We start from the raw sequence: 20,969 nt of genomic DNA on the forward strand, positions 1-20,969 counted from the left end.
ACCTCCCCCCATAAGATAAAGAGACCTCAAAAATCAATAATAGTTACAACTTACAAGGAATTTTATACTAACTATTCTCATATGTGACTTCTAGTTAGTTTAATTGGTAAATTTTTTATCATCGAATAACAGATCTGAGATTTAATTCTAAGCCTACATTGAAAACTCAATTAGTGTCTTAGTCTGATGATAGCAATTATCAGGTGCGAATATCATAAATTGAAACTATCTATAAAAAATTATTCTCATATATACTTGGTATAGACACCCCATTTTGTTCCCCAAACTTACACTTGGAGCCAAGGAGGAAGAAGTTATAAGTTAGAACTATAAATGAGTCGCTTTTAAGGCATTTGAAGGGAACATAATGAGTTCCATTCATATTTTGCCGTCTTCGTTATGAACAAACAAACCCCACTAGCATATGCTAGCAAGCAAGGTTTTTTTTTTTTTTTTTTTTTTTAATTACCAAAAAATACTTGCTTATCTTTTCTCCTAAAAAAAAAAAATCTACATACGTATGGTCCCATTACAAAAGGGATATTAAAAAAAAGGTACCTGCCCTAAAAGTGAAGGCAGGAAAAAAGTGAAAAAAGACAAGAAATAACCGTTGGGTAAAGCGTGGCTTTTGTTTTGGATGCCAGGCTGACGCATGAGGCTGTAGACCCATCTAACCCACATCAGAGATGATTAGCACTCACATGGTCTCGCTGTACCACTTTGTCCCACTCTCTCTCTCTCTCTCGTACATCACAGTTTCTTGCATGTAATACAATGAATATGCAGTGTGTATTCAAGTATATATAAAAAAAAAAATACAGTGTGTACATTCACTAATTAAATTTAAATATAAAATTTTAATTATTCTTAAAAATGATGCATATTATTTTTGTTTTGTTCTCAATATAATTGTATTTGTGAATTTTAATTAGGAACCTAATGTCGAACTACCTAATTCTGTCTCAATCATAATATATAATCCATTATGGTTTAGGTTTCTTAATTGATTCTCAAAAAAGGTTTCTTAATTAGATTCAATTACATGATTGTATTGACTAATATATATATATATATATATATAAAAGGTTAAGTTCAAGTTAAATCTGGTATAATTTCATTTAATATTTTTTAATTGAATGCGAATTTTAATGAATTAACTGTTGGATTATATTATTTTCGAGCATTCTTCACGCTTGCAGAATTTCAAGATGATTAAATATCAATAGTCATGTCATCAATCAATTGTTTAAATTCAATTTTTTGTAATTTAATCTTAGCTAGCATTTTATAAATTGCAAAATTGGTTACTGATTTAACTTTAGGCAAGTATGCATGTGCCGTTTTATTTCAAAAAAAAATAATTAGATAGTTATATCAAGAGATTTGTAACTCAAAAGCCTTTTTTTTTTTTTTTTATTATCTTATTTGAGTATAGTTAGAGTTTAAATCCTATTCCCTCTTATTATTAACAACAAAAATTAGGTGAGCATTTAAAAAAAAAAAAAGAGTATACACAATAGAGTGACTTTGAATTTAATAATTCCTTCAAGAGAAAGATAATTTTTTTTTTCTTTTTCTTTTTCTTGGGAATAAGAGGATCACACTTTTTTTTATCTGTCAATAGCACCTCATGATTGACTTTTAATCCAAGAACGGTGTCACCCAATCTTTTTTTTTTAAATCTTTAATCCCTCTCTTTCATATTTCCAAAAACATATGTTTTTAATAAACCACATTTTATTCCAAAAATACCCTTGGCTTATCCATAAAATGCACCATTACCCTACCCTTCTCTCCACTATTTAAAAACACTGATCACTTCTCTCAGCTCACAAACAAAGTTTTTGAGAGACACACAGACACACACACTCAGAGATTTCTTACAGAGGAACAAAAAAAAGAAAAAAAAAGACTGTTGGTTTTTTGGTAGGGTGTGAAAGATGTCAAAGGAAGTTAGTGAAGAGGGGCACGGCCGCAAGGACTACGTGGACCCACCACCGGCACCACTCATCGACTATGCAGAGATCAAGCTATGGTCTTTTTACAGAGCTCTCATAGCTGAGTTCATAGCCACCCTCCTCTTCCTCTACATCACAGTAGCCACTGTTATTGGGTACAAGAAAACTACAGATCCCTGTGGTGGTGTTGGTCTCTTGGGTATTGCATGGGCCTTTGGTGGCATGATCTTCATCCTTGTCTACTGCACTGCTGGAATCTCTGGTATAAACACTAAAAACCCCCCAAAGAACCAATTTTTATAGCTACCCTTTTGTTTTTTTTTTTTTTGTTTTTTTACTTGTTTTGCTCTATTTTGTTGAAGGGTTTTGTATTTCTTTGTGTTGTAACCCTATTTTATAGCTGCACTTGGAAAAGAATCGATTTTTATAGCTACCCTTTTGTTGTTTTACACGGGTTTTGTATCTACACTTGAAAAAGAACCAATTTTTATAGCTACCCTTTTGTTGATTTTACTCTTTGGGGTAATTTCGCTGATGGGTTTTTTGTTTTGTTGATGTTTTATGTAGGTGGCCATATCAACCCGGCTGTGACGTTTGGGCTTTTCTTGGCTCGCAAGGTGTCTCTCATTAGGGCTGTGTCTTACATGATTGCACAGTGCTTGGGAGCTATCTGTGGTGTTGGGTTGGTTAAGGCTTTCATGAAGTCCTTCTACGACGCTAATGGTGGTGGTGCTAACCTTGTGGCTTCTGGTTACAACAAGGGCACAGCTTTGGGTGCTGAGATCATTGGCACCTTTGTACTTGTCTACACTGTTTTCTCAGCCACTGACCCAAAGAGAAGCGCACGCGACTCACACGTGCCTGTATGTAACTCTTTTACTTTTATAAATACATGCTTAAATTTGTGGTTACTAATGTTTTTGGGTTAAAAAGTTGATAACTTTGTACTGATAATATGTTTATGTGTTTGTGACTTGTGTAGGTTTTGGCTCCACTTCCTATTGGGTTTGCTGTGTTCATGGTACACTTGGCCACCATCCCCATCACTGGTACTGGTATTAACCCAGCTAGGAGTTTTGGTGCTGCTGTGATCTACAACAACGAAAAAGTTTGGGATGAGCATGTATAACTTTTACTTTTTCCATACATCATGTCAAGCACACACATACACAAGTGTTAATTTGCTAGCATGACTATGAATTTTGTGGTGGTGACACATAATTTTGAGTAGCTAGTAACAAATAATTAATGGATCTTTTTTTGCAATTTGCAGTGGATCTTCTGGGTTGGTCCATTTGTTGGAGCACTGGCAGCAGCAGCTTATCACCAGTACATATTGAGAGCAGCTGCAATTAAAGCTTTGGGATCCTTCCGTAGCAACCCCACCAACTAGAGAGAGAAAACAAAACCCATCTTGAAAGAAAAGAAAAAAAGATGTTTAATTATGTTCTCATTTCTCTTTTCCTCTTCCCCACTCTATTTGTTTCTTTGTGTGTAATGAGAGGATGTGGATGATGATGACTTTTTCTTGTTAAATTGTTAATTTCTTTTTTTAACTTTAATCTTTTTGTTGGTAGCTTTGGATCTGTATTATTGTTCATGATTAGTGATGGTGTTGCTTCTTTTTAAATCTGTGTTACTACTACTACTCTCTCTCTCTCTCTCTCTCTCTATAATCTTCTTAATAGTCTCCATAATCTTCTTCATTAGTGTCTTTATTCAATAATTGTCAGACAGGACAAGGGAATTGAAAACGAATTTTGCCGTTATCTTTGTCTCTGTAGGCCAGTATTTTATTGAATAGCAAAACGGTGCACATGGTTAATTTACTTCAACTGCCTTTAACTGGACACGCATGGTAGTAGTCATTTTATGATTTGGATTGAAGCTAGACCCGTGTAGGCAAGGTTCATCAAGCAACCCAAATGGATTGCATGCCTAGTCATTTTGTTTGGTGCAATGGACCCAGTTGGGTACTGTTTGATAGGCATACTGTAGCATAGCATTGCATAGCTGCCTAGCTAGTTATTTTGGTGTTTTGCAATATGGACACGGTTGGAACTGTTTGATAGGGTTTTAGCTAGCATAGCTTCTAGCTACCACCGTGCTAGTCATTTTGGTGTTTTGCAATGGATCCAGTTGGAACTGTTTGGTGTTTTACATTGCAACTACTGCGAGGCAAAGGTTCATGGACTCAATTGGCAGCTGTGATTAATAAAAGTGACTTTGGCTTTGGTTGAATTCATGTAAAAAAAAATGATGTTTTTTTTAACGTAAATGTTTCAATTAAACTGACTACATTTTTAAAAATACGACCAAGCAAAACCTTAAGAAAATTAGGAAAAAATATGGTAAAGGTCAAAAAAAGTTTATCAGAACCTTGCTTTTAGACTTTATCATAGCTAGCTTTTATGGATCATTTTATTCATATTCGTGACTAGATTGAAAAATTGAATTTCGATAGATAAAAATTGAAAAAAAAGTTATGCTAATGAGTGGGAGACATTGGTTAACACCACTTTTATAAAAAATAAAATAAATTATAAAAATATTAATTTTTTTATATAATTTTTTAAACAAATTATTAACCAATACAACAAAGACAGAGTCTTTTGGGTTAATATTGTAAAATTCAAAGTTAATTTGCGTTATACGAACTGTTCAAAGGTAATTGGGAAAATGAGGAGAGAGACTGAATTTCGGCAATGGCATTGCCGAAATTCAGCCAAAAAGCAGGAGAGAGAATAAAAAGCAGGAGAGAGAATAAGGAAAAGGAAAAAGCAGGAGAGAGAATGGGGAGAGAGAAAATGTTGAATTTCGGCAATGGGATTGACGAAATTCCACTGCCCAGTTTTCCTGCCCGAATGCTGTGTGTCCGAGTGTGCCCGGGTGTAGAGTGCTCTTTAAAAAAAAAAAAAAGGCAATCGCGGCAATGTCATTGCCGAAATAGGGGAATAAATTTTTTTTTTTTTAGCAATTGTGATAATGGCATTGCCAAAAATGGAAAAAAAAATGGTTTCGAAATCTCTAGAAGAGTAAAAAACAGGTTTCATGTCCACAATAAATCACATATAATTAGTTATTATTAGTTAAAAAAAATTGTGACAACTAATTGTGGCAATGTCATTGCCGAAATAGGGAAAAAAAATTTGTGGCAATACCATTGCCGAAATAGGGAGAAAAATAAAAGTGATAAACTACTTGAGGCAATTGCATTGCCAAAATAGGGAGAAAAAAAATTGGAAATACCATTGCCGAAATAGGGGAATAAAATTTTTTTTAGCAATTGTGACAATGGGATTGCCGAAAATGTGAGAAAAAAAGAGAAAAGGATTATGGCAATGGGATTTCCGAAATAGGAAAACAAATTTCGACAATTCCATTGACGAAAATGTGGGAAAAAAAAAAAAAAAGATTTGTGGGATTCAAAATTTTTCCCCTATTTCGGCAAAATGTGAAAAAAAAAAAAAAAAAAAAAAGAGAAAAAAATTACGGCAACGGGATTGCCGAAATAGGGGGAAAACAATTTCCCCCCTATTTCGGCAATACCATTGCCGTAATTGTTAAAAAAAAAATAAAAATAAAAATAAGAGAAATGGATTACGGCAATGGTATTGCCGTAATCCATTTCTCTTCTTTTTTTTTTTTTTTTCTTTTTTTTTAATTTTTTAACAATTACGGCAATACCATTGCCGTAATTGTTAAAAAAAAAAAAAAAAATTAAGAGAAATGGATTACGGCAATACCATTGCCGTAATCCATTTCTCTTCTTCTTTTTTTTTTTTTTTTCTTTTTATTATTATTATTATTATTATTATTATTATATTTTATTTTTTAACAATTACGGCAATCCCGTTGCCGTAATTCTTTTTTTTTTTTTTTTTTTTTCACATTTTGCCGAAATAGGGGAAAAATTTTGATTCCCACAAATCTTTTTTTTTTTTCCACATTTTCGTCAATGGAATTGCCGAAATTTGTTTTCCTATTTCGGAAATCCCATTGCCATAATCCTTCTCTCTCTTTTTTTCTCACATTTTCGGTAATCCCATTGTCACAATTGCTAAAATTTTTTTTATTCTCCTATTTCGGCAATGATATTTCCAATTTTTTTTCTCCCTATTTCGGCAATGCAATTGCCTCAAGTAGTTTATCACTTTTATTTTTCTCCCTATTTCGGCAATGGTATTGCCACAAATTTTTTTTCCCTATTTCGGCAATGACATTGCCACAATTAGTTGTCACAATTTTTTTTAACTAATAATAACTAATTATATGTGATTTATTGTGAAAATATTGTGGACATGAAACTTGTTTTTTACTCTTCTAGAGATTTCGAAACCATTTTTTTTTTTCCATTTTTGGCAATGCCATTATCACAATTGCTAAAAAAAAAAAAATTTATTCCCCTATTTCGGCAATGACATTGCCGCGATTGCTTTTTTTTTTTTTTTAAGAGCACTCTACACTCGGGCACACTCGGACACACAGCATTCGGGCAGGAAAACTGGGCAGTGGAATTTCGTCAATCCCATTGCCGAAATTCAACATTTTCTCTCTCCCCATTCTCTCTCCTGCTTTTTCCTTTTCCTTATTCTCTCTCCTGCTTTTTATTCTCTCTCCTGCTTTTTGGCTGAATTTCGGCAATGCCATTGCCGAAATTCAGTCTCTCTCCTCATTTTCCCAATTATCTTTGAACAGTTCGTATAACGCAAATTAACTTTGAATTTTACAATATTAACCCAAAAGACTCACAAAGACATGATGTTGTATAAAAAAAAATCTCAAACTTTTAGGATCAAATAAAAAAAACCAAAATAAAATAGTTTTTTACCTAGACGGCCAAAGATTCCCCTGTTTTTTTTAACCTAGAGGGGGATAAGATTCCCCCTATAGTAAATGCCACGTTTTCTTCCAAGAGACCACCTTGGAAAGTGTTGAGAGGATCAAAGATGCCCGCCCAAATGGGTCCAGTAAAAATGAGTCTCAGACCTGAGCCAAAGACTGCAAATACCAGGCTTTCTCTCTTAATTTCTCTCTCTCTGGAAAGGTCCCTTTGACATTCTGGCATCACAAGGTGATGTTCACTTTTGGACTCTGGTCCATCCAATTGGGGATTAAGCTAAAGCAAAAGTAATAAAATGAAAGCTGGAATGGGTTTTCGTGGCCCCTGCAGCTAACTCTGCATTTTCCACGTGTCATTGTAACATAGGGTTGAATGTCGTGGCATCACATGGGTGGGTGAGGTTAGTAGGTCCCATAAATATAATTCATCTATCAAGGACAGTAACCAAAGCAAAATATAGTAGTTAAAAAAGAAAAAAGGAGAGAGTCAGTTAAAGCTTTTGCCTTTTGTTTAGTTTTTTATGTCTTAGCACTTGGCATGTAAGTTGGGAATCATGGGTCTCTTCTTTTCACAAATTTGTGGGTCTTTTGCTTTGCTTCCAAGGCCCCAATCTTAGGAGAGAGTGGTCCTCTCTCTCTCCTCAGACTCGGATGGGTCAAAATTCAAGCTGACAAGGGTCCCCCTCTTGAGCCTTTGATCTCAAGTGTGTTCAAAGTTTTGTTTATCAAAGTGCTTCTTTCTTGACCACTTCAATATTTTACCAAAAGATTTTCTTCCTATGCTAAGATTTAAATCCTATAGTTAGGAATTATAACACCACTTAACTTGTGTCTTGTAAATTTTAATTCAATTACTAATTCTAACTTTTACTTTTTAAAATTTATTTATCCATTTTAAATTATAAGGTTCAATTTTGTTACATTTTTGAACTATATAATTTCAATGGTAAGTATCCTCGAAGTACTATGAGTAAATTGTCAATACCAAACTTTGAGAGCTACCATTCAACCCAACTTGTTTGTAGGGCAATTGCAGTGCCCTTTGCTTCAATAAATGTGTTTTATTTTTAAGAGAGTAAGGTGATTTTATTAATTCAAATCAATCAAGTACAAAGGAATAAAGATCCACAAGTTTTAACCTCCGCCCATGTAGGAGAGTTGGTACCCAAGTTTTCTAATGACTTGTTGCTTGGGGTTCAATCCCCCACACTTATCTAGCAAAAAAAAAAAAAGATCCACAAGTTTTAAATCTTGAGCTTCTTTAAAGTTCTAGAAATTATAAGATCCTTATGTTGAATCACGTCACTTATCTATTATAAAATTGCTAAATCAGAAGGAAAAAAAAATATAAACTGACTACTGACTCAGCAATTTTAAACAAGTGAGAGTCTTTTAGTAAAATGGTGAACAAGTGACGCAGTGAACAAGTGACGCGGTCCACTATGAGGACTGTATAATTTATCTCCTAGCTAATGAATGTGATAAGCATCTATTTGGCATTTTGTAATTTCGGTAGTTTATTTGCTAAATATAATAAAAAAAATATATTTTTAGTAATTTTTATACTAAATATGTGACAAAAACCTAAACGTAATTTTTTTTTTTTTTTTTATAAAGCTAGTTTTGTTATAAACAAATTAAGACAAAAGGCAAATACTAAAAATTAAAAGTATTTTACATGAAAAAATAAATGAGTCTAGAAAAATTGAGCCAGTATCTTGAGTTTTAGTGATGAAGTTGCCATAAAGAGTCAACCACGGCGAATGGTGATCACTTCTTCAAAATATGTCAATCAATATAATATCTAAATTCAATAGGACTTTAATACATATGTTATCTTATTATATCTAGATCATTTTTTTTTTTATAAAGGAAATAGATCATTCTTATTTAGTTGTACATGTCTATTTATACGAAAATAAACCATCTATCTTGTTTTAAAGTTTAATTTCTTGCTAAAATATATATTTGTTTGTAAGATATCCTAATCATTTTTATCGTGTTTAGAGTTAAACTCGAAAAGTATATATTAACAGTATCTTAATTCATATAGCACACAGTATTCACATATTTTTGCAGAGAATATGAATCATTTTTATTTGGATATAATTTTCCTCTAAATTAGTTTAGATGAAAATTATTCTAACTCACTATGTAATGAGTATCCACATGTATTTTTAAGTCATTTATCTATACTATTAATAACCGGATTTCGACTCTCAAAAAATAAAAATAAAAAAATAACAGGATTTCGGTTTGGTTTTCAACTTTTTGCGTATTAAAATACACTCATACAAATTCTTAAACTTTCTAAAATACCTCTATCATTTAGCTAAATAATTTTAAATTAAAAAATACAAACTGGTTAAAAGAGCAATTTACTTTTCCTAAGTTTTAGGTTTTTTCTTTTATCTTCTCTATTCAGCCTAAAACTTGGGAGATTATCTCTATCTTATTTTTAAACATTATTTCACGTTACCTTATCACTTTCTTAAAAAAAAAAAAAAATACACACGGTTATTTATATATCACTTTTAAACATTATAACACTAAACCAAAAAAACAAATAAATAAAAAAGAAAATTATTACACGCACAAAGCACGTGTGATGAATCTAGTATTATATATTTAAAAGTAATATGACTTAGTTAATATTACCTAATGAGTTATTTAAATAAAATATACATAGATGATCATTTGAACCGCTACATAATAGATCGAATTAAAACTTTATGCTCATTTATTAAAGAACCATTTGTAACAAAAAAAAAATATAAATTTGGTGAGGTTACACAAGAAGGGATTTTTATATAACTAAAATTTAGGATTTGAAATTGAGTAAATTGTTGGATTTAGTGTGTGCTAGTTTTTAGAAAAAAAAATGTATCAAACGTACATGAGATATGTTTAGATTGAAAGTGTGCTAAGTTTTAGGATGAGTCGGCTTAAACAAAAGGAAACAGGTTGAGAATGTGCTAAGTTTATCACATGATTGAGAGTGTGATAATTTTTAGTGCTAAGTTTTAGATTGAGAGTGTGCTAAGTTTATCACTTTCTTCTTTCATTTTGGTCCTTTTGGAAGAGTCGGCTAAAAATCATTGCAGCATTTATTAAAAAAAAAAAAATCGTGCAAGGACAATGATTGTGGAGAACTCTCAATACTGTCCTCTCCATAGAGTTTGATTTTAGTTGAGAACTTTTCATGTCATCTTGGTCTTGAAAAAATTAATCATATTACTTTTCTTTATTTAACTGAGAAGTGTTTCCTATAACATAGGTTCAATATAGTAGCATTATCTGATCTTTATATTTATTCATTAACACATCATCTTATTATAAGTCATGTGCAACTTGTAAAGCACCACCAAGTGAACCTGTTTTCTTCTGGTATTTAAGAAGCTTCTAAGTTAAATTTAGGATTTAATATTAGGAAAAGCTTATGTGGTCGTCTGCTAAATATTTTTGGGATTGTAAAGTTTATATGAGCATTAGTTTTACAGGTGGGGACACATGACAAGTTGGGAATGCAAATAGTTCCACTGAGGTTGCTTACCCCACATGAGACTAAAGAATTTACACTTAATTTGGTTAAGAACACAAACCCCAATGATCCTCACAACAAGAAATGCAGAGAGAAACTTGTGGTGGAGTTAACATTTAAGCCTTTTATAGATGACAGTGTACGATTTAGTGGATCATTGCATGGATCTGGGAAAAGCGAAGACATGGTTGGAAAAGGATCAGAAGATGTGTCCTTGAACAGAGCTGCTGGCTTACTTCTTGTTTTGCTTCAAGGCGCTGAAGATGTTGAGGGGAATCATCACAACAGCCCTTATGCTGTAGTCAATTTTGGAGGAGAACAGAAGAAAACCAAGGTGAATTTTAACTTTTAACACTTTTTTTAACTGTTAGTTTCTGACAAAAATGTGTAAGTTGTACATTATATTTAAGATTAGTAGTATGAACTCTCATTGCTTTAATTATAGTATAGATACATTTTGAGGTGCCCTTCTGATAAAATGTACTTTGTCTAGACGATCAAGAAAACCCGGGATCTGTGTTGGAAGTTGGAACGAAGAGTTCCAATCTGTGCTAGAAGAGGCTCCTCTAAAGGAGAAGATCCGTATTGAAGTCATAAGCAAGCGGACAGGCTTTAGTTTCCGAAGAAAGGTTGGATTATTTTGGTTCTGGATTACCTTCTTTATGATATCTAATTCATTGCAATTTCTAAATTCTATACTTTGTCTAGGAATCATTAGGATAGGATACGTGGATATCAATCTAAATGATGTAGTACACAACGGACGCATCAGTGGATATCAATCTAAATGATGTAGTACACAACGGACGCATCAATGAGAAGTACAATATGATCAATTCAAGAAATAGAGTCTTACATGTTGAAATACGTTGGAAGGTGATTTGAGACATGTCACAAAGATTTTATACTTCACTACTTTCAGAGTCTTACATTCTTTTGATTATATTTTCTACAAACATATTCTTTTGTATCACATTATGGAGTACACAAAGGCAAAATAATGGAAAAAAGAACAAACAAATCTGTATATTTTTTGGTCATATTTCTTGTTAATCTTAATTCTTGTATAACACCAACAGAAAGGTGTTGATTTTTGTAATTTGAGACCCTGTAATTTCACTGTTTTAATATGTTCTGTAATTTGCAATAGTGATCATGATTTTTTTGCTGAAGCAGATTTTCTGTATCATGCGAATCTTTATTGGTCAAAGTCAGGAGAGTTGTCAAAAGGCATTGTTAAGCTGGTTATATTTTTTTTCCATGCACTTTGTCTGCCCAAGAAGCTGTTTATGGCTCACATCATGATTTTGTTGTCCAAGTTTTATATATATATATATATATATATCATATATCATATGTTTTGAAGGTTCTATTTATAATCACGTGGCAAAATTCTTTATTATTTAAGCTAATTGTAATTCATATCGTATATAGCAATAATTATCTTATACATTTGATATATGAATCATCTCTCTTATAATACGTAGGTCTTTAGCTTAATCTAAGTATATATGTGTGTGGATTTTTCTTTTGGAGGCTTGAACCCTGACCCTTGCCCCCCACACCTTACAAACATTTATACTTGTAGAGTGATCATTGCACCAAGGATGCGCGGTAGTCAGTTTTGATTTTTTAATGTGTGACTAATGAATACATTTTGATTAAGATCAAGCTTGTTCTAAATCTGCTAAATTAAAGGGGTTGTGTCAATGGGTCCAATATCAGCAGGGCCTTCTATTTTTTTCTTGGGCTATGTATATCGGACTTGTCTAAAATGGGCCCTTACAAAATTGATAAAAGGAAATGTGGAATTTATTAAACAACCCAAAACTCTCTGCCCCTTCTTTGTGAAGAGCTTGTAGAGGGCAAACTTGTTGCAGGCTGTGTACCTATTTATGAGAAAACTGAAAACATGTGGCACAAATATAATAGGAGAAAAGCTCAAACTAAGAGAAAACATTGAGTACAGTCAAAGAGTGTGTATGCTGAAGCAGGTGTTGCACTTGCACCATCGGTGGCTCTACCCACTTCCATATTTGTGTCTCCCCGCAGTTCCTAGCAATTTGCGCTACCTCAAGTGCCACCCTATTATTCTATCTTCTCGTATGTTGGAACTTTCCACCATCTGAAACCATTCAAACCATTTCATTTCACACTTCCTTTGAACTTTGAATTTCAAGAGCTTTCATGTAAGCTTATACAAAAAATTACTGTTTGTTTTCTGAATAAGTAACTACTATTTTTCTATTTTAACCAACCATTCCTTCAAATTTTCTATTTTATACTCTATTTCATTTAAATATCAAAATTTTAAATATTTTTTAATCTTTTTTCTCTCTTCACACACAAAAATCATTATATAATATATACTCTCTTCCTTCACCCTTAGAAACACAAAGAGATAATAAAAATACGTTTCACATAAGCTACTTCGCCTCCTAAATTTAGACAAGCGCTGCAACAAAATCCTATTTTGCATAAATAATTCATGATTTGATGCGGATGATTTTTGAGTTTCATTAGTAAGAAAATTTTCTATATTACTAGACTTTTTACCTAAGAAGCAAGGATACGAGTACGACATGAGCAATTTCTAAAAAATTGTAACATGACAAAAAGGGTACAAAACCAATATAACACAAGTACAACATGAATAAAAGCCTATTTGGTTAACTCATCACTCAAAACCCATATCCCATATCTCATAACTCAATTTTCAGTTTTTGAAAACTCCTAAAAGTTGTTTTCAATTTTCATGACTCTAACTTAACTTTTTCAAGTAATGAGTCATGAGAATTGAGATAAAAAATTGAACCAAACAGGCATCCTTAAGATAGGGCCCACAAAATTTGAGAATTGAATGATAAAAATTGAGAGTTGAGTGATGAAAATTCCTACAAATCAAACACCCCCTAAGGCACCCAAAAATAAAGTGTTCATGCATTCTAGCCTTTTACTCAGGGATCTTATGGTTATGGCCCTCATTTGGGCTTAGCAAAACAGAGTTGCAAACTTGAAAGTTCTAATGATCAGGTTATGATAAGTTTGGGCTATGCCTATGTTTAGCCTCACCTTCAAATAATAAGCCCAACCCAACACTAAAACACACAGCAGAGTCCTTATTTATTTATTTTTGAGAAACAGGAGAGCCCATATTTAAAGATAAAATTTAGATACAAAACTAGTTATTGCCTATTACAAACTGCTCTAATAAGATGATATAGGTAAAAAATAGCATCTGCATTCCACATTATTACTTAATAAAATTAACCTAGTTAACTACACCCCTATTAAAAAAAAAAAACTAAAAACCCTAAAAAAGCCTATACGTATGATGTCTCTCTCTCTGTAAACTGTAACCCAGAACCCGGCTCCCAGCTCCAACCGATCACCCATAGCCTCCTATCTCCACACCGCCGGCCAACACCAAATCCTGTACTGTCTCCACCGCCGGCCAACCACCTCAAATCCTCCTCTGTCTCCAACACTCTCATTTCAGACTCTCACTTCTCAAAATCCTATCAATGGCTTACATGTCTGTATCTAAACCCTACCAATGGTCCCCCAGGGTTTTCCCCACCATACCCAGAACCTTAAACCCTTCCTCCACCTTCAGTCTCCTCCGCTTCTTCACTACCACCGACGACTCTGTCTCTGTCTCCTCCGTGGATCAAAACCCAAACCCAGTTCCGGGTCCTGAAGCTCCACGGCCCGAGAAACCGAACCCGGAAAATGTGGAGCCAAGGGTGACTCGGAGAACCCCACGAGGTAATTTTCGAAACCCAGAAAAGATAGAGGATGTTATATGTAGAATGATGGCGAGTCGGGCTTGGACGACCCGGTTACAGAACTCGATCCGGGCATTGGTGCCCGAGTTCGATAATTCATTGGTTTGGAATGTGTTGCATAGTGCTAAGAACTCGGAGCACGCGCTCCAGTTCTTCAGGTGGGTCGAGCGGGCCGGGTTGGTCCGCCATGACCGTGACACCCATTTGAAAATGATTGAGATTTTGGGCAGAGCTTCGAAGCTCAACCATGCTAGGTGCATACTGTTTGATATGCCGGAAAAAGGGGTTGAATGGGATGAGGAATTGTTTGTTTTGATGATTGAGAGCTATGGTAAAGCTGGGATTGTTCAGGAGTCTGTGAAGATTTTTCAGAAAATGAAGGAATTGGGTGTGGAGAGGACTGTGGAGTCGTATGATGCTTTGTTTAAGGTGATTATGAGGCGTGGGCGGTATATGATGGCGAAGAGGTACTTTAATGCCATGTTGAATGAAGGGATTGAGCCAACTCGTCATACTTACAATTTGATGATTTGGGGGTTCTTTTTGTCGTTGAGGTTGGAGACGGCGAAAAGGTTTTATGAGGATATGAAGAGTAGAGGGATTTCGCCGGATGTGGTCACTTATAATACTATGATTAATGGGTATAATCGGTTTAAGATGATGGATGAGGCAGAGAAGTTGTTTACAGAGATGAAGGGGAGGAACATAGCTCCTACCGTTATAAGTTATACTACCATGGTAAAGGGGTATGTTTCAGTTGGGCGAGTTGATGATGGGTTGAGATTGTTCGATGAGATGAAGTCTTTTGGTATTAAGCCTAATGATGTTACGTACACCACCTTGTTGCCTGGGCTTTGTGATGCAGAGAAAATGCCTGAGGCTCGAAGTATATTGAAGGAGATGGTTGAGAAGCATATTGCTCCTAAGGATAATTCCATCTTTATGAAATTGTTAACTTGCCAATGCAAGTCCAGTAACTTGGATGCGGCTACAGATGTGCTAAAGGCGATGATTCGGTTGAGCATACCCACAGAGGCTGGTCATTATGGTGTCTTAATTGAGAATTTTTGTAAGGCTGAGGACTATGATCAGGCCATTAAGTTGTTGGATAAGCTTATTGAGAAGGAAATCGTCTTGAGGCCACAGAGTTCTTTGGATATGGAGCCTAGTGCTTATAACCCAATGATTCAATATCTGTGCAAACATGGGCAGACAGGGAAAGCAGAAATCTTTTTCCGGCAATTGATGAAAAAGGGTGTTCTGGATTCGGTTGCTTTTAACAATTTGCTCTGTGGTCATTCTAAAGAGGGGAATCCTGATTCTGCTTTTGAAATTCTAAAGATCATGGATAGGAGAGGGGTCTCTAGAGATGCAGATTCATACAAATTGCTTATCAAGAGCTCCTTGAACAAGGGTGAACCAGCTGATGCCAAAACAGCTTTGGATAGTATGATTGAAGCTGGGCATCTTCCGGATTCATCACTATTCAGGTCAGTCATGGAGAGCTTATTTGAAGATGGGAGGGTGCAAACTGCAAGCCGGGTGATGAAGAGTATGGTGGAGAAGGGGGTGAAGGAAAATATGGATTTGGTTGCTAAGATCTTGGAAGCCCTCCTCATGAGAGGTCATGTTGAAGAAGCCCTGGGACGCATTGATCTATTTATGCATAATGGGTGCTCACTTGATTTTGACAGTCTTTTGTCTTTTCTTTGTGAGAAAGGGAAGACAATTGCTGCTCTTAAGCTGCTAGATTTTGCTTTGGAGAGAGATTATACAATAGACTTTTCAAGTTATGACAAGGTTTTGGATGCTCTTTTGGCAGCAGGGAAGACACTCAATGCATATTCAATATTGTGTAAAATAATGGAGAAAGGAGGGGCCTCTGATTGGAGTAGTTGTGCGGATCTGATCAAGAGTCTTAATCAGGAGGGAAACACAAAGCAAGCAGATATTCTCTCTAGAATGATTAAGGGTGAAGAGAAGTCCCATGTGAGCAAAAAAGGGAAAAAACATGCTACTGTTGCTGCCTAATGTCCTGTCTCTTCACTTTTCTTCTGCTGTTTTGAGGTGAGAATTCAGGCATGAACTTTTTTTAAATGATGAGAAAAGTTTCATTCTTAGGGGAATAAGCCGTTAGAATTGAAATGTAATCTGTTAGTGGCTTTGTTTCAGTTCCGGGGTTGTAATTCCTCTTGACAATTTTCCAATTGAATTTATAATCAACTCAGTTCAATGAAGGTAGCCTTATTAGTTCTTTTGTTTGCAAACATGGATCTGATTACTGCCTATTATTGAATTTGAAATTTCACTTCTCATTATCATTTGTTTATATTAGACTTATCTCTTCTTATTGCTAGCTGAGGCTAGGCCCAAACTGTGGCTCCTTCACACTGTAGAAAATGTTGGCAAGTTTGTAATTATGTATTCTGAATGTAGCTTTGCTGTAAAATGGCAGCAGTTTTGATGATGACAATTACATAGTGATTTCATTATCCATGGTTAATTCTCAGTGACTCAACTTGTAAAAAAAATGAATACATCATTATATGTGCCAGTACTGTTTGAAGTTCAATGAGGCTAGTGCTTGTAAAGTTTGTGACCATGTCTTCGGTTGAGGAAGTTGAAGCTGCTGCTCAACAGTTCAATGGCCATGTAAGTAAATCATATTCTATTTACTTGAGTTGGTAATGAGTTCTATTTCTTTATGGTATTGTTACTACGGTTTTTAAATTAAAAAAGACAAATTTATGGCTTTCTTATTCCATTATATACCTTTTTTTTGGGGGGTAGATCAACTCCTCTTTGTTTAATTATTTTACTGAGTTCAAGCTCAAAAACATGATTGTGGCCCCAAATTAATTATTTCTAGAGAGTTTGGTGTGATGGCAAGAGCCTCTCACCAAAAGCAATAGGTCAAATGTTTGAGTACTGGTTTCAGCCTCTCCAAACAATAATTGGGGGTAAGGTGGTCTACCAATCACCTCTCCTAGACCTCGCAAAACTGGGACCTTTGTGCACTAGGTACAATTTTTATTTTTTAGAAAGTTTAATCAGAGCTAGAAACTAGGCCAATTTTGGTTAAAGTTGAATAAAATTCAGTTTTGAAGCTTTTTGGGTGTGAGGCAGGCGTTGCAACCAGATTTTGATTGTAGTAATTGCTTAATGGACAAATTTTTAGTGTACTTATATTATGGTTTATTCTTCTTGAGCATGTGACTGATATGGTTACTGCATCTGATCATAATTTCATAACATTTGGCAGGAACTTGAGGGAAGGGAACTACGGGTGAATGCTGGACCTCCTCCACCTAGGAGGGAGGATTCCTCTTTTAGAGGTGATTCTTCTTTTAGAGGTAATAGAGGTGGGGGAAGTTTTGGTTCTGCCAATCGTGTTCATGTGGGTAACCTTGCATGGGGCGTTGATGATTTAGCACTTGAGAATTTGTTTAGCGAGCAAGGAAAGGTTAGGGAAGCAAGGGTGGTTTATGACAGGGAGAGTGGTAGATCAAGAGGTTTTGGTTTTGTAACCTACAGTTCTGCTGAAGAGGTCAACAGTGCTATTGAATACTTGAATGGTGTTGTAAGTATATTATCACTCCTCTTCCTCTCTCTCTCTCTCTCTGAGGATGTCATTTTGTGGGCAGATATGTTGTACATATATGTATGTGTGTTTCTTTTATTTATGAGTTGCTTGATACAACCAGAAGTCTCATAGAAATAATTAATTATCACAATGTCCAATATTGCTAATTAGCAATATCGTTTAGTTTCTTTTCTTTCTGTTTGGTCCATTGTTCAACAACATTTACCACATTACGAGTCTTAGTATATAATTAAAATTATTTGGTAGCCAGTATTTGCTTTATGATGATTTACCTGTTTGTCATCTGAATGATGGTTATGCAGGGCACTTGATTAGTTGATGTTCACTGAAATAGTAATTTTACAACCAAAATTTTTGTCAACATTTTCTGAATTTCATTCATGTTCAGTCCACGAGTGGGGTTGTAAGATTCACTAAATTCATGCTCTATGCTTGTGTGTGTGTGTGTATATATATTAATTATGAATTATTTGATTGTATCTTGTTACTAACCAGATATTATCAATCTGATACATATATCCAGGCTAGGTTAATGAGAACTCTTGATATATCAATATAGATAGCCACTAATGTTGATGGGCATATAACTCTGAGGATGCAAACTAGTTTGTTTAATATGTGGTAGGCTATTTTAAAAAATGTTTCAATTGATCTGATACTAATATACGATATGTTTGTAGATAAGTGATATATTTATATAATGTGCATTCTCAGATTCTAGTGTGTCATTCATTCTGCAAAACTGAAACTCTCTTAGAGTTTGGAAGCTATTTTTGACATATCATTGAAATATTTTAAGATATGGTAGATAGTAAATATGTGTTACATGTCTGATCTCATTTCTTACTGCTGAATTGAATCACCATTCATAGACTGGATTTGATTTTGGTGACTGCAGCTATGCGATGTCACAATAACTTGTTTAAATCTTGTTTCCAAACTTATTTACATTTTGCTCTTTGAAAATTTGTTGGTGTAGGACTTGAAAGGCAGACCGCTACGAGTCAGTCAGGCAGACGCTAAGCCCCCAAGACGTCAATTTTGAGTTCTGACTCATTCGAATGTCCTTGACCATCAAAAGACATGGGGTATAACTCTTAACCTACTGTAAATTAAATTGGGTTTAGGAGTTATTTATTTCATGAAATCATTGTGTTGTAGCCCCTCTGTTCTCAATCCTGTGATTGTGTTTACTTTGATATGTATAAAAGAGAGAGAAAAAGGAAAAGGAAAAAAAAAGGCTGCTGTAGATCTTTTATTTTGTTTTTGTTCTTTCTTTAGCTGCTCAGGTTCTGAGGTACTAACCGTTTGTTTTCTAAATGGTTATGAACTTACCTGCTTACCTTGGTGCTACAATTTTGCACCCAATGGGTCTTAAATTCACAACCCACAATTCACCTTTAACTTACAAGGGGAAGAGTTGCCAATTGAGCTAGAGCTCATTGGTTTTTTTTTTTTTTTTTTTTTTTTTTTCTTTTCAAAACTATAAAATATGCTTATCTTTGTTATAGGGACTTGAAGTTGTGCAAGCTGGAACCTACTGCTGTCCATCAAGAATGTACAGAAAATGGTCCTCGCACTACTGTAGTTTTTGGGCCTACAGATGGACGAGCTGATAAATGTGTTTTTTGAAAGATGATTATGTATGTTCTGAGTATCATAATCCTGATAAGAAACTGATATGTTGCCTATCTGTTTGACTTTTGGCTGATCCAGTACATGGGTATTTTAATTGTTTGTCTTTCCCAAATATGTTTTAGATGATTTTGTAATTGTAGGATGAATGAAAGAATTGAGTTTGATAATTTCTTGGATGAGTTTTCTAGTCTTCTAGCTCTGGTCAACCATGAAACTCTGAATCTTGTGAGAAAAAGTACCATGCTTTCTTTTCATGGTGAGCCCACTGGAAGGCCTTATTGATTTCACTGCCAGTTTCTAGGCCTCGGCCTGAAGAAATGACCTAAAGATATATATAGGGAAGAAAAGGAGTGTAGGGTTCTATTTTTGGTTTTTGGAAGCTAAGAGGAGTGGAGCTTTAATGGTAGGGTATTGGGGTTGCATAGTTTTAATAAGGTCTTCAGGTTTCATTTATATATTTTTCTCTCCTCTCCTTTGTGAATAGTAGGCTGTTGTGTTGAACTAAAGAATTCCTTAGAGAACAAGAGATACTAGCTGGCTATAGAAGAACACTTAATAAACTGTAATAGTGAGTGGCTCACAATCCATGTGATTGTTAGTGTGGATGACTTTGGCATGGATGTCTTAATTTCTTGTTTGTTTGATTAATATCTGTATTCTTTGGCAACTTGGGTGGCTACGGATTGTCTTTTATGGATGTTATGGTTTTGGGTGTAGCTGTCTAGATGATGACTTAAATGGACTTGATATGATATCAGTTTGCACAAGCCCTTTGGTTAACCCAATTCAGCCCATCTGGGGGTTCCACCAAAAAAAAAAAACATTTGGAAGTTTAATTGTCAGTCAACAATTGGTCAGCGATAATCAATATTGAAGGAGTTTATGCAAGCATGATTTACATGTTATTTTGGTTAAAACATATACACATTATGTCATTATCTTTGTTTTGGTATAGTTTTATTGACGCCTCCATTTTTTAAGTTCTCAATTTTCCTAATCATACTCTTTCTTTGGCACCAATTGTTTGTTCTGATCAATTACTTTCTTCTACTTTGTCAAAATTGTTCTATATCTTGCTCTATCTGCTAGCTGGAAGAAAATAAAAAATGTTGTTTATTGATGGAAATTAAAAAGAAGCTATTGCCTACTGGTGCTTCACAATATGCCTGTTGGGAATTAATACTTGTACTTTTGTTTCTCCATTCTTGACTTAAATTTGGGCAGTTAAGCTTTGATGCATGGCCACCTGTGTCTTCAATGCAGGTCGGTCACAGTTGTGCAGTCACTCATCTGCCTTGTACTGATTCCCCTACTCTCTTTCATATCACATTTACAATTTTTTTTTTTTTTTTTCTTTTTCTTCTATATATAGCCATAGAATTAGAAACCAAGAAGTGGCTTTTCAAAGGGCAATGAAACTACTTGTATTTATTAGTTTGTGCATACAAGAACATTGATTGGTGATCTCAGACTTCTAGAATTTCAAGTTTTAGTGTCGTTTGGCATGATTAATTTTGCTAACTTATTTTACTAATCAGCTTATTTTTGTTATTATTTATGGATTCCACTGCACTTTTTGGTACTATTCATAGGTTCCA

At 34.5% G+C, this 20,969-nt stretch overlaps 4 protein-coding genes across 8 annotated transcripts; all 4 read left to right on the forward strand.

Annotated features, from left to right (window-relative positions):
• Nucleotides 1-1,799: 1,799 nt before the first annotated feature.
• Nucleotides 1,800-3,588, forward strand: LOC115968120 (probable aquaporin PIP2-8). The gene is made up of 4 exons (XM_031087378.1): nucleotides 1,800-2,220; nucleotides 2,526-2,821; nucleotides 2,941-3,081; nucleotides 3,232-3,588. The coding sequence occupies exons 1-4, from the start codon at nucleotides 1,941-1,943 to the stop codon at nucleotides 3,349-3,351; spliced, it is 837 nt and encodes a 278-aa protein (XP_030943238.1). The 5' UTR covers nucleotides 1,800-1,940; the 3' UTR covers nucleotides 3,352-3,588.
• A 6,596-nt stretch (nucleotides 3,589-10,184) lies between these two features.
• Nucleotides 10,185-11,469, forward strand: LOC115969502 (synaptotagmin-3-like). 2 transcript variants are annotated; one of them, XM_031089165.1, is made up of 3 exons: nucleotides 10,185-10,675; nucleotides 10,835-10,970; nucleotides 11,060-11,469. In XM_031089165.1, exons 1-2 carry the CDS (start codon nucleotides 10,325-10,327, stop codon nucleotides 10,928-10,930), a joined length of 447 nt encoding a protein of 148 aa, XP_030945025.1. In that variant the 5' UTR covers nucleotides 10,185-10,324; the 3' UTR covers nucleotides 10,931-10,970; nucleotides 11,060-11,469. The 2 variants fall into 2 exon arrangements, with proteins under 2 accessions (XP_030945025.1, XP_030945024.1); XM_031089164.1 differs by having other exon boundaries at nucleotides 10,186-10,675; nucleotides 11,050-11,469.
• A 2,190-nt stretch (nucleotides 11,470-13,659) lies between these two features.
• On the forward strand, nucleotides 13,660-17,472 carry LOC115968123 (pentatricopeptide repeat-containing protein At2g37230-like). Of its 4 annotated transcripts, none has more exons than XM_031087384.1 (2): nucleotides 13,660-16,196; nucleotides 17,392-17,472. In XM_031087384.1, exon 1 carries the CDS (start codon nucleotides 13,866-13,868, stop codon nucleotides 16,158-16,160), a length of 2,295 nt encoding a protein of 764 aa, XP_030943244.1. In that variant the 5' UTR covers nucleotides 13,660-13,865; the 3' UTR covers nucleotides 16,161-16,196; nucleotides 17,392-17,472. The 4 variants fall into 4 exon arrangements, with proteins under 4 accessions (XP_030943244.1, XP_030943243.1, XP_030943242.1 ...); XM_031087383.1 differs by lacking the exon at nucleotides 17,392-17,472 and adding an exon at nucleotides 16,685-16,769; XM_031087382.1 differs by lacking the exon at nucleotides 17,392-17,472 and adding an exon at nucleotides 16,640-16,727.
• LOC115968124 (30 kDa ribonucleoprotein, chloroplastic-like) lies at nucleotides 16,686-19,550 on the forward strand. The gene is made up of 4 exons (XM_031087386.1): nucleotides 16,686-16,781; nucleotides 17,392-17,709; nucleotides 18,713-18,821; nucleotides 19,245-19,550. Exons 1-3 carry the CDS (start codon nucleotides 16,701-16,703, stop codon nucleotides 18,776-18,778), a joined length of 465 nt encoding a protein of 154 aa, XP_030943246.1. The 5' UTR covers nucleotides 16,686-16,700; the 3' UTR covers nucleotides 18,779-18,821; nucleotides 19,245-19,550.
• Nucleotides 19,551-20,969: the final 1,419 nt, after the last annotated feature.

This window comes from Quercus lobata, chromosome 11 (assembly GCF_001633185.2).
Source record: "Quercus lobata isolate SW786 chromosome 11, ValleyOak3.0 Primary Assembly, whole genome shotgun sequence".
NCBI lineage: Eukaryota > Viridiplantae > Streptophyta > Magnoliopsida > Fagales > Fagaceae > Quercus > Quercus lobata.

What these genes read in the sequence shown, in the direction of transcription:
- LOC115968120 (XM_031087378.1), top strand. Translation starts at nt 1,941, where the DNA reads ATGTCAAAGGAAGTTAGTGAAGAGGGGCACGGCCGCAAGGACTACGTG. An exon ending in CTGCACTGCTGGAATCTCTG is followed by an intron (nt 2,221 to 2,525) that starts GTATAAACACTA and finishes TGTTTTATGTAG; the next exon opens with GTGGCCATATCAACCCGGCT. An exon ending in CACGCGACTCACACGTGCCT is followed by an intron (nt 2,822 to 2,940) that starts GTATGTAACTCT and finishes TGACTTGTGTAG; the next exon opens with GTTTTGGCTCCACTTCCTAT.
- LOC115968124 (XM_031087386.1), top strand. Translation starts at nt 16,701, where the DNA reads ATGAGGCTAGTGCTTGTAAAGTTTGTGACCATGTCTTCGGTTGAGGAA. An exon ending in CTCAACAGTTCAATGGCCAT is followed by an intron (nt 16,782 to 17,391) that starts GTAAGTAAATCA and finishes AACATTTGGCAG; the next exon opens with GAACTTGAGGGAAGGGAACT. An exon ending in TTGAATACTTGAATGGTGTT is followed by an intron (nt 17,710 to 18,712) that starts GTAAGTATATTA and finishes TTGTTGGTGTAG; the next exon opens with GACTTGAAAGGCAGACCGCT.
- LOC115968123 (XM_031087384.1), top strand. Translation starts at nt 13,866, where the DNA reads ATGGCTTACATGTCTGTATCTAAACCCTACCAATGGTCCCCCAGGGTT.
- LOC115969502 (XM_031089165.1), top strand. Translation starts at nt 10,325, where the DNA reads ATGCAAATAGTTCCACTGAGGTTGCTTACCCCACATGAGACTAAAGAA. An exon ending in GAGAACAGAAGAAAACCAAG is followed by an intron (nt 10,676 to 10,834) that starts GTGAATTTTAAC and finishes TACTTTGTCTAG; the next exon opens with ACGATCAAGAAAACCCGGGA.